The sequence below is a fragment of the Scylla paramamosain genome, chromosome 10 (genome assembly GCF_035594125.1).
Source record: "Scylla paramamosain isolate STU-SP2022 chromosome 10, ASM3559412v1, whole genome shotgun sequence".
Taxonomy (NCBI): domain Eukaryota; kingdom Metazoa; phylum Arthropoda; class Malacostraca; order Decapoda; family Portunidae; genus Scylla; species Scylla paramamosain.
In genome coordinates this window covers 12,150,211-12,165,663 of record NC_087160.1, presented here as the reverse complement: position 1 = coordinate 12,165,663, position 15,453 = coordinate 12,150,211, and the positions used below count along the sequence as shown (strand labels likewise).

Genomic DNA, 15,453 nt, shown 5'->3' with positions numbered 1-15,453 from the left:
CAGTTTACACCTAACTCTTGATATGGACAATGAGGCTTGCCTTAGTTTGTTTGTTTTTTTGTTTTTTTCTGGCTTGTACAACATAAAAATAGCATTCTGATATCAAAACAACTCAAGGAATAATTAAGCTTCACAAAACTGGCCACATTAACAAAGAAATCTGCAAGTGGAAGAGATTGAAGTTAAGAACAGTGCAACACCTGGTTTACTGTTTCATAATGTCAAATGTCAGAGGAAAAGACACTTTAGTTTGCAAAAATGTTAACAGATCTCTAGACAAGTGGAGTGCTTATATCAGGTAGTGAAAACTTTTTATGTTAGAACAGTGGAGACCCTGACCTTTGTGACCCACAGCAAATCCAAGACTACCAAACACCATCCATCCCTTGCTTAACAGTAAGGAGTTGCTTTCTTATAACGAAGTTGAGATTTTATCTATTTTCTCAAAAATACAAATGTGGAGAATATATCAATTATGAACTTCTAAATAACCATCTGGATGACTGCTTTACTGACACAAATACAGATCTTCCAATGCAATAATGCCTTTTGCCAATCAGCTTATGATATTATTCTGTGGCTGGATGAATGTGGTACAGTGAGAATTATGAAAGACTAGCCAAGTTATTCCCCTGATATCTCACCACCCAAAAATATGCGAATCACAATAAAATAGAGAACCTCACATAATGCTTCCACATTGCATAAGTTGTCTACATAAATGTTGCAAGGAATTTAGTCCATGCAAAGCATGCAAAGTTTACCACACAGATTTCAGAGTCACTGAGAGGAAAGGCAATGAGATGAAATATTGAGAGAAAACAAGTGTTGATTCTGAAATGATGGAATAATAAAAAGTGGTGCATGTTGGTAGAACATTTTCATACACATGCATTAAATTTTTGTGCAGACTGTGTGGAGAACTTCTCCATGCTGTAAGGAACACACACACACACACACACACACACACACACACACACACACACACACACACACACACACACAAACCTCATGCTTGATGGAGCGAGCCCCATAATACACATTGTAGCCATCAGCCAGGACATCAAGCACCATGGGATCCCACTTGAGCTCAATGCTGTGCTTTTCCTTTGCCTGAAACATCACATGCATACATTAAAATCAATACAAAATGTATCTTTAAATGTACCTCTTAATGCAACATAAATAAAAGGTTATACACACTATAATAATGATAATGAAAAATCAAACTTTCTTAATATCAATTCTTGATTACAAGATGAAAAATTACTTTATTATGTTTCTTTTGATGGACCAAGTTGATAAAAGTTACTATAAAAAAGAACAAATAAAAATAAAATAAAAACTTTCCCAAGTGAATGGCAAGGAAATACATAATGCTTCCGACATTAATACTTACCTGTTTAGCCCACTTATCCAACTCAGCTTTCACAAGTTTCAAAAGTTCTTGTCTTGAAAAGGGAACAAAGTATACAATCTCATTTATCCTCCCAAGAAATTCATCCCTCTGAAAGTGGTTCTTCAAGATTGGCCTCACAATTTTCTCTTTAAATCTGCAAAGGAAGAAGGTGAATAAGTAAATATCACAATAGTGCTATTCTAGTCTTGTAAATATTTTTCTTTGAAAACAGTGATGACAATGTAAAAATAATTTTACTGTTCAAAATGTATTTTACTTTATAGGCCCTCACATATCAGCCTTTGTTCACCTTACAAAAAGCAGGCACTGGACCTGAGCTGAGGAATCATCTCCCTAACAGGGGCAAAAAAGCTCCTCACAGCTGTGTGTGTTATTCACTTATAGTCGTCTGCTGGTCACCCAACCAGCTATAACCCTACAGAAAGACCTCAAAGCTCATAGTGACCAATCTCTGGGTAGGACTGAGACCACTCACACACTATACACTGGAACAGTAAGGCCACAACCCCTCAGGTTACATCCCATACCTACTTGTTATAAGGTGAACAGGAGCTACACATTAAGAGGCTCGCCCATTTGCCTCACTGCACCCGGGACTCATTCGTTAGCTGAGTGTGTGTATTTACCTAGTTTACCTAGTTGTATTGTACAGGGCACAAGCCAAAGCTCATTTTGTCCTGTCTCCATAACCATATTTATCCATTTCACTTTAAGTGTGTACACTGTTTGCAACAACCACTTCTTCCTTCAAATAATTCCAGAGTTCAATAGTTCAATACGGGAAGCTGTATTTCTCAATGTTGCTCAAACATCCACTCTTCTTTATTTTCTTCTCATGTCCCCTCATCTGTCTCTCTCTGTCCTCCATCTGTGGTACCAAGTCATTTCCGTCTATTCTTTCTATATTGTTTACTAATTTATACATTGTTATCAGGTCTGCTCTTTCTCTTCTTTCTTGTAGTGTTGGTAATTCCATCTCTTCATAGCTTAAGTCTTTCAATTTTGGTACCATCTTTGTCACTATCCTCTGTATTCTTTCGTTTCCATATATATATATTTTTTTTTTATCTATGTGGAACCCAAACTACTGCTGCATATTCCAATTTAGGACATATCATGCTTGTTATAATTTTTTTCATTTCTTTATCTAAACAGTCAAATGACACACTAATGTTTGTTAACAAGCTGTATGTAGAGCCAAATATCCTGCCTTTCGGGTGATAAGTGTGTCCTGGATCATTATTTCCAAATCTTTTTCTTTATTACTTTTCATTATTATTTCTTCTCTCATTTTGTAATTCCATGAAGGTCTCTTTTTACTTTAAAATGGAGCCCTTCTTTGCCTGTAGCCACCTTGCCCTCCCCACAAGCTGGCAGCTGGCATAGAGTGTTCTTTCCAGAAGGATACAAGCCATGAGACTGTCATTTATAATATTGCTGCAATTTTCTAATTTGTGCCAGTAAAAAAACAAATAAATAAATAAATAAATAAATAAATATATAAAAAATAAAATTTATCAAAAACAGTTAAAAATAAATAAATAAAACTTAAAATTCATATTGTCAGATGGTCACAGCAAGCCTCTCACCGTTTCAACACATTCTTTTAATATTCATCCATTTGCATGATCAGATCCCATTGCTTTTCTAACATCCAGTTCTTCCAGCAGTCTCTTGATTTCTTGTCTCTTTACTAGTATCTCCTGTATTCCCTCTTTCTGTGGTACCACTTTCAGTGCCACAAATCAGTTTCCTTTGTAAATACAAATTGAAAACTCATTTGTTAGTTCACTCATCTTCTCAGTAGTTTTACAAATTCTTCCTTCTCTTTTTAATTTGTTTATGTCATTCTTATGTTTCATTTTTTTTTTTTTTTGTTTACTTATCTGTAAAAGAGTTTGGGCTCTTCCTTGCATTTTCTTACTATGTCACTTTCAAAAATTCCTTCTTCTTCTCATTATACCATATTCATTCCTTGCCTTTCTCTATTCTTCTCTAGCATTTCTGTTCATTTCTTTCATAATTTTCTTCCATGCTCTATTCTCTTTCTTTTTTGCTTCTACACACCTGGCATTATACCATTCATGCTTCCCAAATTTCACTTTATAACTTGGTACAAACTGTTACATACCCTCTCTATATTTGCTAAAAAATATCTCATATTTTTCTTGCACTTCTTTACCTTCAAATAGCTCATTCCAGTTCATTTTTCCATAAAATTTATTGAGCTCTGCAAAGCTAGATATCTTCTACTACTATTTTCATGCTAACTGCTCTTCTGGTCTTGCTAACTGTATGCCTCCCCTCCTCCCATGGCCTCAGTGCACAAGACTTTCTTCTTTCTCTCACACCTATTCTGTTCACCTCTCTAATGCAAGAGTTAACCAGTATTCTCAATCATTCATCCCTTTCTCTGGTAAACTGTGGAACTCCCCGCCTGCTTCTGTATTTCCATCTCCCTATGACCTGAATTCCTTCAAGAGGGAGGTTTGAAGACACTCATCCTTCAATTTTTTTACTACAACTTTGGATCCTATTCGGGAACCAGCATCTCACTGGGCTTTTTATTTATTGGATTTTTGTGGTCCTTGGGTGGTGTCCCTCCTACATAAAAAAAAAAAAAAACATAGTTCCATCTCCCATTTCTGTATTGTTCTTTCCTGTACAACACTTTTTCCTCCTGTAGTACTATTTTTATTGTCACATGATCACTTTCCCCACTGGACTTAATGTATACTCGGTCTACTTTCTGGGGTTTTCATAAAGACTAAGTCCAACTGTGATGGTTCTTCTCTGCATCTTGTAGGGTCGCTCATCCATTATCTCATTGTATTCACCATCATGGTTTGCATAAGTTCTTCGCTCCATGACCTGACATTTTCTTTCACTTCCATCTTCTCCCAGTTTTTTCCTTTAGTGATAAAGTTGCCTACTAAGAGCACTTTGTTACTCTTCCTTATCATTTCCTCTATACTATTTCTTGTTTCTAGTTGCATTTTATATCTATTGGTCTCCTAAGCATTAGTTTTTGGTGGTATGTATGTCACAATAACTTTCCTTTTTTTTTCACTTCCTTTGATCTTAATCACAACACTCAAAGTTTCTGCCATTCCATCACCATATTTCATATTCCACTTCCTCAACAACAACATTCTTTTCAACCAATATCATCACCAGTCCTCCCTTTCCTTTTCTGTCTCTCCTCCATGTGCTATATCCTTCCTTTGCAAATCTCAACTTTATTTCTTCTTTTAGTATGGTTTCCATTAAACATACCATGTCTGGTTATTGTCCTTTAGATAGTCTTTAAGTTCTAATAGGATCAACACCATTTGTATACACAAATTTTAAACTTCCACTTGATGATCTGTGGCATCTTTCTGCAACCATTGTTCACTTTCATGTTCAAAGCTTTCCAAATGAATCTCCTCGCTTGTTCCTGAGTTGTCTCCTCATTTTTTGACTGCGCCTCTACTCTCAACTCTTTCAGTTTACTTCTATCTTCTTCATTCATATCTCTTTTTCATCCATATTTCCCTCACTCCTACTTTTACCAGTTTTCCTGTTCTTTGTAAAACATATTCTGCTGCTGTTTGTAACATGAATCTTATTTTAACTGGTCTTGTTGCATTTTCAATGTACTTTCCAATCCTGTAAACCTCTTCAATTTGTTCAACTATCCTCTCTCCTTCCCCTGCTACTTCTGCTATAATTTCCTTAGTCCTTTTTGCTTTTTCTTTGTCTCTAGTTATTTCCATGGGTAGGTTCTTGTTGACCCCAAATACCACAACACACATCTTTCTCTGTACTACCTGTCTCTCACAAGATTACTTCTTTCTTTTATTATTTTAATCACTTACTTTTCCATGTCCTTATTGTGTTCCTGTTTCTGTTACCTCATTATCTCCTCCATATCCACCTTCTGTTGTTGTTCTCTCTCTTCTTTCCAGCTTTTGACTTCCTCTTTCACTCTTTCATTTCTCCAACCTTAACTTCTCTCTCTCTCTCGTAAAACTCTCTAAAGATAGAACGCACAAATGCTCAGTCCTTAGTTTCTAGTTTTGAAGAAATAAAAATAATGTTGCATGATAGAGATGTGGATGTTCCATGTGTATGTGAGATGTGGTTAAGTGCTAATACACCTAATGAACAAATTGTTATTCCTAACTAGAATGTTTTTAAGTGCGATTGTGGACAAGGGGGAGGCACATGTATTTATGTTAATAAGCAATTAAATAGTAATGTTATAAAATTTCCCTTTGTTAAGCATCCAGGAATTGGGAATATTTATCTAAGCATACAATGTCACAAGCCACCTGACATTATTATTAGCTGTGTTTACAGACATCCTAAGGTAAATGACGAGTCGTTTGAGTACCTACAAGATGTTTTAGACAACTCTGTGTCAGCAAGAAATCTTTTTGTTTTAGGTGATTTTAATGACAACTTACTCTCTAAAGGGAATAAATTAGGTGCTATTATTAAAAATAACAAACTTGCACAATGTGTTATTCCCCACATCCTCCACATTACTTGACCTGATGGTAACTACTAACCTCAGTTTAGTTCTAGAAAAGTCTGTTATTCCACAAATAATAGCTGATCATGATATGATCAGTATCAAATTAAACATTATTAAGCCTAAGAAATTCTCAGTGATCAAAAACTTTTCATAAGCTAGCAAATTATAGTAAGGAAACATTGTGTGAATGATTAATTTCAGAACAAAAAAGTTTTAACAGATTTTTAGAGACGGACAATGTTAACGCGCAAGTTGACATTTTTAATAAAAATCTTACAAAATGCTTAGGCATATGTGCTCCTATGGTCACCAAAGAGATTAAAAGACCTTTCCCATCATGGCTCAGTGAAGAATTAAAGGAAGCTATGAAAAAGCGGGATGCTGCAAGAAACAAACTTAAAATCGACAGGTTAAATATTATTTTTCTTGAACAATATAAATGTGAAAGAAATTGAGTAAAAGTCTTTATTGTGTTCTACAAAAAAAGAATTATTACATGACTAAGTTAAGTAATTGTAAGAATAATTCTACCACATGAAACATCATTAAAGAGTTTATTTCTTTATTTTTGATTAATCAATTAATTAGTTTTTTTTTTATGCCAGCCAAGGAAAAAGAAAAGAAAGAAAGAAAGAAAGAAAGAAAGAAAAAGAAAAAAAAAGAAAAAAGGCCCACTGAGATGCTGGTCCCAGAACAGGGTCTGAAGTGGTAGTCAAAAACTGAAGGATAAGTGTCTTGAAACCTACCTCCCTCTTGAAGGAATTCAAGTCATAGGAAGGTGGAAAGACAGAAACAGGCAAGGAGTTCCAGAGTTTACCAGAGAAAAGGGATTAGAAAGATGGACAGAATAGGGGTGAGAGAAAGAAGAAAGTCTTGTGCAGCGGTGCTGCAGGAGGAGGGGAGGCATGCAGTTAGCAAAATCAGAAGACCAGTTAGCATGAAAATAACAGTAGAAGATAGCTAGAGATGCAACACTGTGGCAATGAGAAAGAGGCTGAAGAGTCAGTTAGAGGAGAGGAGTTGATGAGACGATAAGCTTTTGATTCCACCCTGTCTAAAAGAGCAGTACGAGTGGAATCCCCCAGACATGTGAAGCATACTCCATACATGGACGAATAAGGCCCTTGTACAGTTAGCTGTTTGGGGGGGGGGGGGGCATGAGAAAAACTGGCAGAGACATCTCAGAACACCTAACTTCAAAGAAGCTGTTTTAGCTAGAGATGAGATGAGAAGTTTCCAGTTTAGATTATAAGAAAAGGGCAGACTGAGGATGTTCAGTGTAGAGGAGGGGGACAGTTGAGTGTCATTGAAGAAGAGGGGATAGTTGTCTGCAAGGTTGTGTCAAGCTGATAGATGAAGGAATTGAGTTTTTGAGGCATTGAACAATATCAAGTTTGCTCTGCCCCAATCAGAAATTGTAGAGAGATCAGAAGTCAGGCATTCTGTGGCTTCCTTGCATGAACTGTTTACTTCCTAAAGGGTTGGATATCTATGAAAAGATGTGGAAAAGTGCAGGGTGGTATCATCAGCATAGGAGTGGATAGGACAAGAAGTTTGATTTAGAAGATCATTTATGAATAATAGGAAGAGAGTGGGTGACAGGACAGAACCCTGAGGAACCCCACTGTTAATAGATTTAGAAGAACAGGGACCGTCTACCACAGCAGCAATAGAACAGTCAGAAATGAAACTTGAGATGAAGTTACATGGAGAAGGATAGAAGCTGTAGGAGTGTAGTTTGGAAATCAAAGATTTGTGCTAGATGCTATCAAAAGCTTTTGATATATCTAAGGCAACACCAAAAGTTTCACCAAAATCTTAAAAGGAGGATGACCCAGACTCGGTAAGGAAAGCCAGATCACCAGTAGAGCGGTCTTGACGAAACCCATACTGGTGATCAGATAAAAGGTTGTGAAGTGATAGATGTTTAAGAATCTTCCTGTTGACAATAGATTAAAAAACTTTGGATAGGCAGGAAATCAAAGCAATAGGACAATAATTTGAGGGATTAGAACCTTTTTAGGAACAGGCTAAATGTAGGCAAACTTCCAGCAAGAGGGAAAGGTAGATGTTGGCAGACAGAGTTGAAAGAGTTTGACTTGGCAAGGTGCAAGCACTGATGCACAGTTTCAGACAACAATAGGAGGGACCCCATCAGGTTCATAAGCCTTCTGAGGCTTTAGGACAGCTAGGGCATGGAAAACATCATTGCAAAAAATTTTAATAAGTAGCATGAAGTAGTTAGAGGGTGGAGGACAGGGAGGAACAAGCCCTGAATCATCCAAGGTAGTTTTTAGCGAAGGTTTTAGGCGAAGAGTTCAGCTTTAGAGATAGATGTGATAGCAGTGGTGCCATCTGAATGAAATAAAGGAGATAAAGAAGAAGAAGCAAAGTTATAGGAGATGTTTTTGGCTAGATGCCAGAAGTCACGAGCAGAGTTAGATCTTGAAAGATTTTGACACTATTAATGAAGGAGTTTTTGGGTAATTGGATAACAGACTTGGCATGGTTCTGGGTAGAAATATAAAGCACATGAGATTCTGGTGATGGAAGGCTGAAGTACCTTTTGTGGGCCACCTTTCTATCATATATAGGACAAGAACACTCTGTGTTAAACCAACCTCTGGAAAGTTTAGGTCAAGAAAAAGAGTGAGGAATGTATGCCTCTATGCCAGACACTGTCACCTCTGTTATGCACTCAGCACACAGAGAAGGGTCTCTGACACGAAAGCAGTGGTCATTCCAAGGAAAATCAGCAAAATACCTCCTCAGGTCCCCCAAACTAGCAGAGGCAAAATGCCAGAGGCACCTCTGCTTTGGGAGATCCTGGGGAGGGATTGAAGCAATAGGACAAGATACAGATATGAGATTGTGATCAGAGGAGCCCAGCAGAGAAGAAAGTGTAACAGCATAAGCAGAAGGATTAGAGGTTAGGAAAAGGTGGGCGTATCTCCAAGACAATCCGGAATACAAGCAGGGTGTTGCACCAATTGCTGAAGGTCATGGAGGACAGCAAAGTCTACCACTATTTTCATGCAAACTGCTCTTCTGATCTTGCTAACTGCATGCCTCCCCTCATTCCGCGGCCTCGCTGCACAAGACATTCTTCTTTCTCTCACCCCTATTCTGTCCACCTCTCTAACGCAAGAGTTAACCAGTATTCTCAATCATTCATCCCTTTCTCTGGTAAACTCTGGAAGTCCCTGCCTCCTTCTGTATTTCCACCTTCCTATGACTTGAATTCCTTCAAGAGGTAGGTTTCAAGATACTTATTCATCAATTTTTGACCACTGCTTTGACCCTTTTGTGGGACTGGCATTTCAGTGGGCATTTTTTTATTGGATTTTTGTTGCCCTTGGCCAGTGTCCTTCCTACATAAAAAAAAAAAGGCTAGCTCACCAGAATGGTCAGTGAAGGGAGAGGAAAGCCAAAGCTGGTGGTGAACACTGAAATCTCCAAGAATGGAGATCTCTGCAAAAGGGAAGAAATTTAGTATGTGCTCCAGTTTGGAAGTTAAGTAATCAAAGAACTTTTTAAAGTCAGAGGAGTTAAAGTGAGAGGTATACAGCACAGATAATTTAGTTTGAGAGTGACTCTGTAGTCTTAGCCAGAAGGTAGAAAACTTGGAAGAATCAAGAGCATGAGCACAAGAGTAGGTTAAGTCATTGTGCACATAAACGCAACATCCAGCTTTGGAATGAAAATTAGAATAGAGGAAGTAGGAGGGAACAGAAAAGTGGCTACTATCAGTTGCCTAAGACACCTGTATTTCAGTGAGGAAAAAATGAGGTTTAGTAGAAGAGAGGTGGTATTCTACAGATTGAAAATTAGATCTAAGACTGCAAATGTTGCAGAAGTTAATGAAGAAAAGTTGAGGGGGGGTGTCAAGACACTTAGGGTCGATACCAGAAGAGCAATCTGACCAGGGGGCATTTGTGGTCCCCTCCCCAGATGGAGACTCCGAGGCTGGTACAGGAGTCGCCATGTTAATTTTGAATTTTTAAAAAAGGGTGAGTGTGTAATGAGCTGCTTGCAGTTTTGTGTGAAGGAAGAGAGTTGTCTTTTGAGGGCAGGCTGTGACTACCCTCTTGTGTTGTGAGACACAAAGAGAAACGTTCAGTGAGGTCACAGCTGGGTTTAATGATAAGTTCACAGCACCCCCTGATCCAGTACTTTAGATCTCACTAGGAGTAATTATCGTTTCAGCAGGGGCCTACTGCCTCCACTAGATGTTCAGTTATATCTGAATATGACAACCCAAAAGAAAAAGATGAAGAATTTAATAACTTTTTTGCCAATGTTGGTAAAAATACTTATGAATCAACCCAACAGGCTCTTAAGAATAATGACTTGCTTTGCACTAATGTTTTTCCTATAAGATGTGGCAGCAGGAATGTGAAGTTCAGGCCTCAGCCAGTAGGAAATTGTTTCAGTAATTCTCACAATAAAAAGCCTCAATGACATGTGCAGTTGGGTCTGACGGCATTCCACTTCATTTCATTAAGGACTCACTTTGTTTTACTGTTTTCTACTTGACTTGTATTATTAATACATCATTTGTTACTGGAGTGTTTCCTAAAGAATGGAAGCATGCTACTGTCATTCCAGTTTTTGAAAAAGGACACAAAGGAAACGATAACAATTTTAGACCATCTCCCTTTTACCTGTCGTGTCTAAAATTTCCCAAAAAATTGTCTCAGAACAACTGTTAATCATTCCTTTTACAAAATGATTACTTTTCCAACTCTCAACATGGTTTTAGGCCTGAGCAATCAACTGAATCTGCTCTTCAGATGCCAAATATAGTAACATGGACAATAGGAAGGTATCTTTACTGACACTTTGTGATTTATCCAAATTTAATAGTGTATGCCATAATATTCTGATGAGGAAATGTGCACCAGTTAATAATGACTCTTACTGGTTCAGTAACTACCTTGCTAACAGAACTCAATCTGTAAAAATCAGTAAGACCATTTCCAGTAAAACAAAAGTAAGTTTTGGGATCCCTCAAGGCTCAATATTGGGCCACTTCTGTTTAATATACATGTTAATAACATGGCAAATTACATATCTAAATGTACTCTGATTCAATATGCATATGACACAATTCCTCCACCAGAATTTTCTATCAAATTTGTCAGAATTGGCTGATGTAAATTAATCTACTTTAACCAAAGCCAAATCATACTTCCTCAGGAATGGGTTAATGATTAATCCAAGCAAAACAATGTATTTTATTGGCAATATATCCCTTTGCTCATGCATACCAGATGATATATTAATAAGGTCTGACGGCACCAGCATCAGTCTAAGTACGCATATAAAAAATTTGGGCCTAGACATGGATCTGTTTATGAATTTTGATACCCATTTAAATGAACTAAATAAAAAAGTTATAGGTATGCTAATGTACATCATTTGGTTTAATTCATGGTTCAACATAGCAACAAGAAAATCATTATACACACATTAGTACTGAGCCACATTAATTACTGTGCAGATTTGGGGATGTACCAACACCACCTTAATAAATAAAGTACAAAAACTGCAAAAAATTTTGCTACCAAACTTGCTATAGGAAGCTTGAAGAAATATGACCATATTATTCCTGCATTTTGGGAATTGAAATGGCTGAAAATCAAAGAAAACATATTTTTGATGTCAGCATAGACATGTCTAAATTTATGTGTGGTATTTATCCAGTGTGGTTGCAGCATTTCTTAATGGTCTGTGATGCAGCCCAAAGTGCCACCAGACAACAAAATAATTTGGTTATTCCATGCACAAGGACTAATGCTGGTGGTAAGGCTTTTTCAGTCACAGGTCCAAAAGCGTGGAACTCTTTACCACAAGAAATCAAGAACACCCCCTTAATTTCTGGTTTTAAATGTAAAATTTATGATTATAATGATCTTTTAAATGGTTTGAATGATTCTGTTTCATAATGCATCCTGTTTGTTGCATTCCTCTTGGGAGTGCTATAAATTGGAAATGTATATGAGACATAAAGAGAATGAATATGAGTGAGTGAGTGAGTGAGTGAGTGAGTGAGTGAATTTATGTGGAAGCAGGTGATGGAGAATGTATGCATATGCATATATAATTTCTTATTATATAGTTTTAAGTATGTATATGTACATATAATGCCTTTTTTTATAGTTTCAAGTATGTGTATGTCCACATAATACCTTATTTTCAGTTTTAAGTAATTTTATATAACATTAACTTATTTTATTTTTATATATGATAATGTAACAAATATCTGATTATATGAATAATAACCACTACTACGTGGGAATAAAGAATTTGAATTTGAATTCTTTAACTCTTTGTTTCTTTCTTTAAGTTTCTTAATTTCTTCACAGTACTTCTTGTTTAAGTCCACTATTTTTGTCACCTCTTCTCTCAGTTCTTTGTTTTCTTTTTCTCTCCCCATCTCCCTCTTCTTCATCTGTATTATATCATTGGATATCTTTTTCAACATCATCACCACCTGTCTTTCTTCCCACCCACCTCTCTTTCTTCCTTCCACACCTTTATTACTGCTGCTAAGTTACGTGTTTCTTCTCGTATTTTCACATTTCTTATTCAATTTCCCACATTTGGGTTATTCTGGATATCACGTCTGTGTTACATACAAGCATGAAACTTGCAGGTCATGTAGAAGGTTCGAAGACCTTCCTGTGAAAAAAAAAAAAAAATGGGGGCACGTGTTTAGTAGGGCTGTAATAACACTTGAGTGTGAAAAATTGAACATTTTCTATGTCCAATGAGCTCTGCACCAGTCAAGATTAAATATTAATATGATTTTCTTTTGTTTATAACCAGGATTTGTGGATGGCAGCATATTAGGATTTTGTGGTATCTATACAGCTGATCCCTCCAATCATGTGCTATCACTCATGAGGCCATTCGTGAGGCCACCAATTATGACTTTCCATTGTAGGTTCAGTTACATTTTTCATGTTTTAGAGATGTGTCAGGCATTCTGATAGAGGCTCACTGTCATATGTTAATATGGTTACCCAGTGGAGAGGGGGGATGAGGTCCAGGGAGGGCACAGTCCCCAGAACTAGGTTAGGTATGCTAGGTTAGGTTAACATCCTAGCAGGGGATCCAGAGGGGCACAGCATCCCTGGCTAGGATAGGTTAGGTTAGGAAAATTTGAAATATTAAGGGAAATTTATTTAGATTTTTAATGACCTTATTTCACATTTTTATCATCCCCCAAAGACCCCCAAATCCCCACAGGTCCCCAAGCTTGTTTGAGGGGTTAGGGGTTGAGGGGAATGGGGGGGACAGACTTCTTGTCAAGAAATACTCACATTCAGTTATTTATATGAGCTACACTAAGGTCCTCGAAACCTTTGAACACATTTGCTGTGCTGGCTGCCATCTTCCCTGTTGATATCACTGACAATGTTTACACTACTCTCCCATTTCACCCTTTCAGCCACTCCCCAATTTACACTTTACTTTCCCCTGTGCTCATACATCACACAATTCCCTATTATGGAGACAGGACTCAAGCTTGCCCCCCTCCCCCCTCACGGCCAAACTAGGCAAATCCTTTGGAGCTGCTGTGGATACATATGATCAGCTGGGTGGCTTGTGTGTGTGTGTGTGTGTGTGTGTGTGTAAACAATTTGAGACTCAGGTGTGTTGGGGAGAGTGAAGAGGTAGGGAGAGTGAACTACTTGCATGTATATTATTGGTGGGGGGAGAGAAGGAAGGAATGGGGACAGGTGTGTTGGGGAGAGACAGGGCTGAGAACAAGTATATTTAGTATGGGGGGACAAAGGGGAGGGGGGTAGGTGTGTTGAGAGAGAGGACAGAGGAAAAGTATATTTTGTAGAGAGAAGGGGAGAGGGCAGGTGCATTAATTATTTCTCTGATTTCTCCATCTGTCTCCCCCATCTATCCCCAGAATGTGTCATAAAATTCCATGATACAGAAAAAAATTTCATACTCTCTAGCTTACAAAATCTACATTTGAAGGTTGGTGAGATTTTCTAGAATCCTGCTCCCCTATGGTAATAACAATAATAATAATAATAATAATAATAATAATAATAATAATAATAATAATAATAATAAAAATAATAATAATAATAATAATAACTAAAAAATTGAAAAATCATCAAAGGCTTTTTTATTTCACTAACATTAATATTTTTGTGTCAAGGTGAGCACTTTATCCAAAAGTAAATATTGTCAGACCAAGGGAAACCATTCTGATTTTCAGAACCACACAATATGCTGTTCAGTATTAACTGGTTTCGAATGTTCTTTCTGTCTTTAAATTTCTGCCTTCGCTCTGAGGGGCATCCCAATCCTGGAACCTAAGGGTGCTTTGATGGATGATTTGTGAAGGCACACATGTCCTTACCTCCGGGATATGGTGATGGTCTCTGTGATCTCAAGGTCATCTGGCTCACCCTCAAGGCGTTGCTTATTGATCTGATCAGCTTCTTCCCTCAGCTGCATGCCATACTCTGCTATTTCATCACTTGCCAGGTTTGATGTCATGATGAAAATGGCATCCTGAAAAACATCCCAACTTACATTATCACAAATGGTCCACCTGGCAATTAGGTTGTTTATTGTAAGAATATATATATATATATATATATATATATATATATATATATATATATATATATATATATATATATATATATATATATATATATATATATATATATATATATATATATATACACACACACACACACACACACACACACACACACACACACACACACCCTCTTGAGTTTTGTGATCCTTGAGTTTTGCACTTAGTCATAAATTCTAACCATCTAACCATCCCAAGTTTCATGCTGCTTTGACAAGTATGTCACATTTACCTACCATCAGCATCATGCGTATACATAGCCTACCCCACCCACGTCAAAGCTCTTCTCTCTCTCTCTCTCTCTCTCTCTCTCTCTCTCTCTCTCTCTCTCTGTGAAAGTAAATAGAATGAGACTAAATGAAAATGGAATTATATGAGTGAGAGTGAAAAAGGATGAAATGAAAATGACAGAATGAATGAGGGGGAAAGAGAAAGCGATGTATTACTCCCTTGTCCTTTATCTTTGACAGATAAGGGGGAGAGGAGGTGACAGGGAGGGAGGTTTGAGACAAGACGAAAGAGGGAGAGGGAAAGAAAGGGGAGAAAGGGAAAAAACTGGGGAAGGAGAGTGCATGGGGCAAGGAAGTAGAGGAAGGGTGAAGATGGGAAGATGGGGGGAAAGTAGAAAGAATAAATATAAGCAGCAAGGGTGAGGAGCAAGTGATGAATTAGAGGGAGAGAGGAAGTACTGAGAAATAAGTATTCTTTTCCTGTCTTCTAATTATTTTTGTTTTTCCTCCATCCATTCCCTTTGCATTTATGCTCCTTCCATCCATTTTCATTCTTATTCAGTCTCACTTTATTTAGCAACCCTTAAGATTGTTCTCTCTCTCTCTCTCTCTCTCTCTCTCTCTCTCTCTCTCTCTCTCTCTC

General features: G+C 37.4%; 1 protein-coding gene across 3 annotated transcripts in view; it reads right to left on the bottom strand.

Moving 5' to 3' along the window:
• Positions 1-15,453, bottom strand: part of LOC135104238 (mitochondrial disaggregase-like) — a 29,840-nt gene that overhangs the window by 3,731 nt on the left and 10,656 nt on the right. For all 3 annotated transcript variants that reach the window (XR_010270343.1, XR_010270344.1, XM_064011406.1), the window contains exons 4-6: positions 14,335-14,489; positions 1,400-1,553; positions 1,009-1,113 (exon numbers count right to left, since the gene is read on the bottom strand). Coding sequence is in view for 1 of the 3 variants with exons in the window: in XM_064011406.1 (XP_063867476.1) it covers positions 1,009-1,113; positions 1,400-1,553; positions 14,335-14,489 (414 nt within the window). In the remaining 2 variants the exon portion in view is untranslated. The remainder of the gene's footprint in view (positions 1-1,008; positions 1,114-1,399; positions 1,554-14,334; positions 14,490-15,453) is intronic.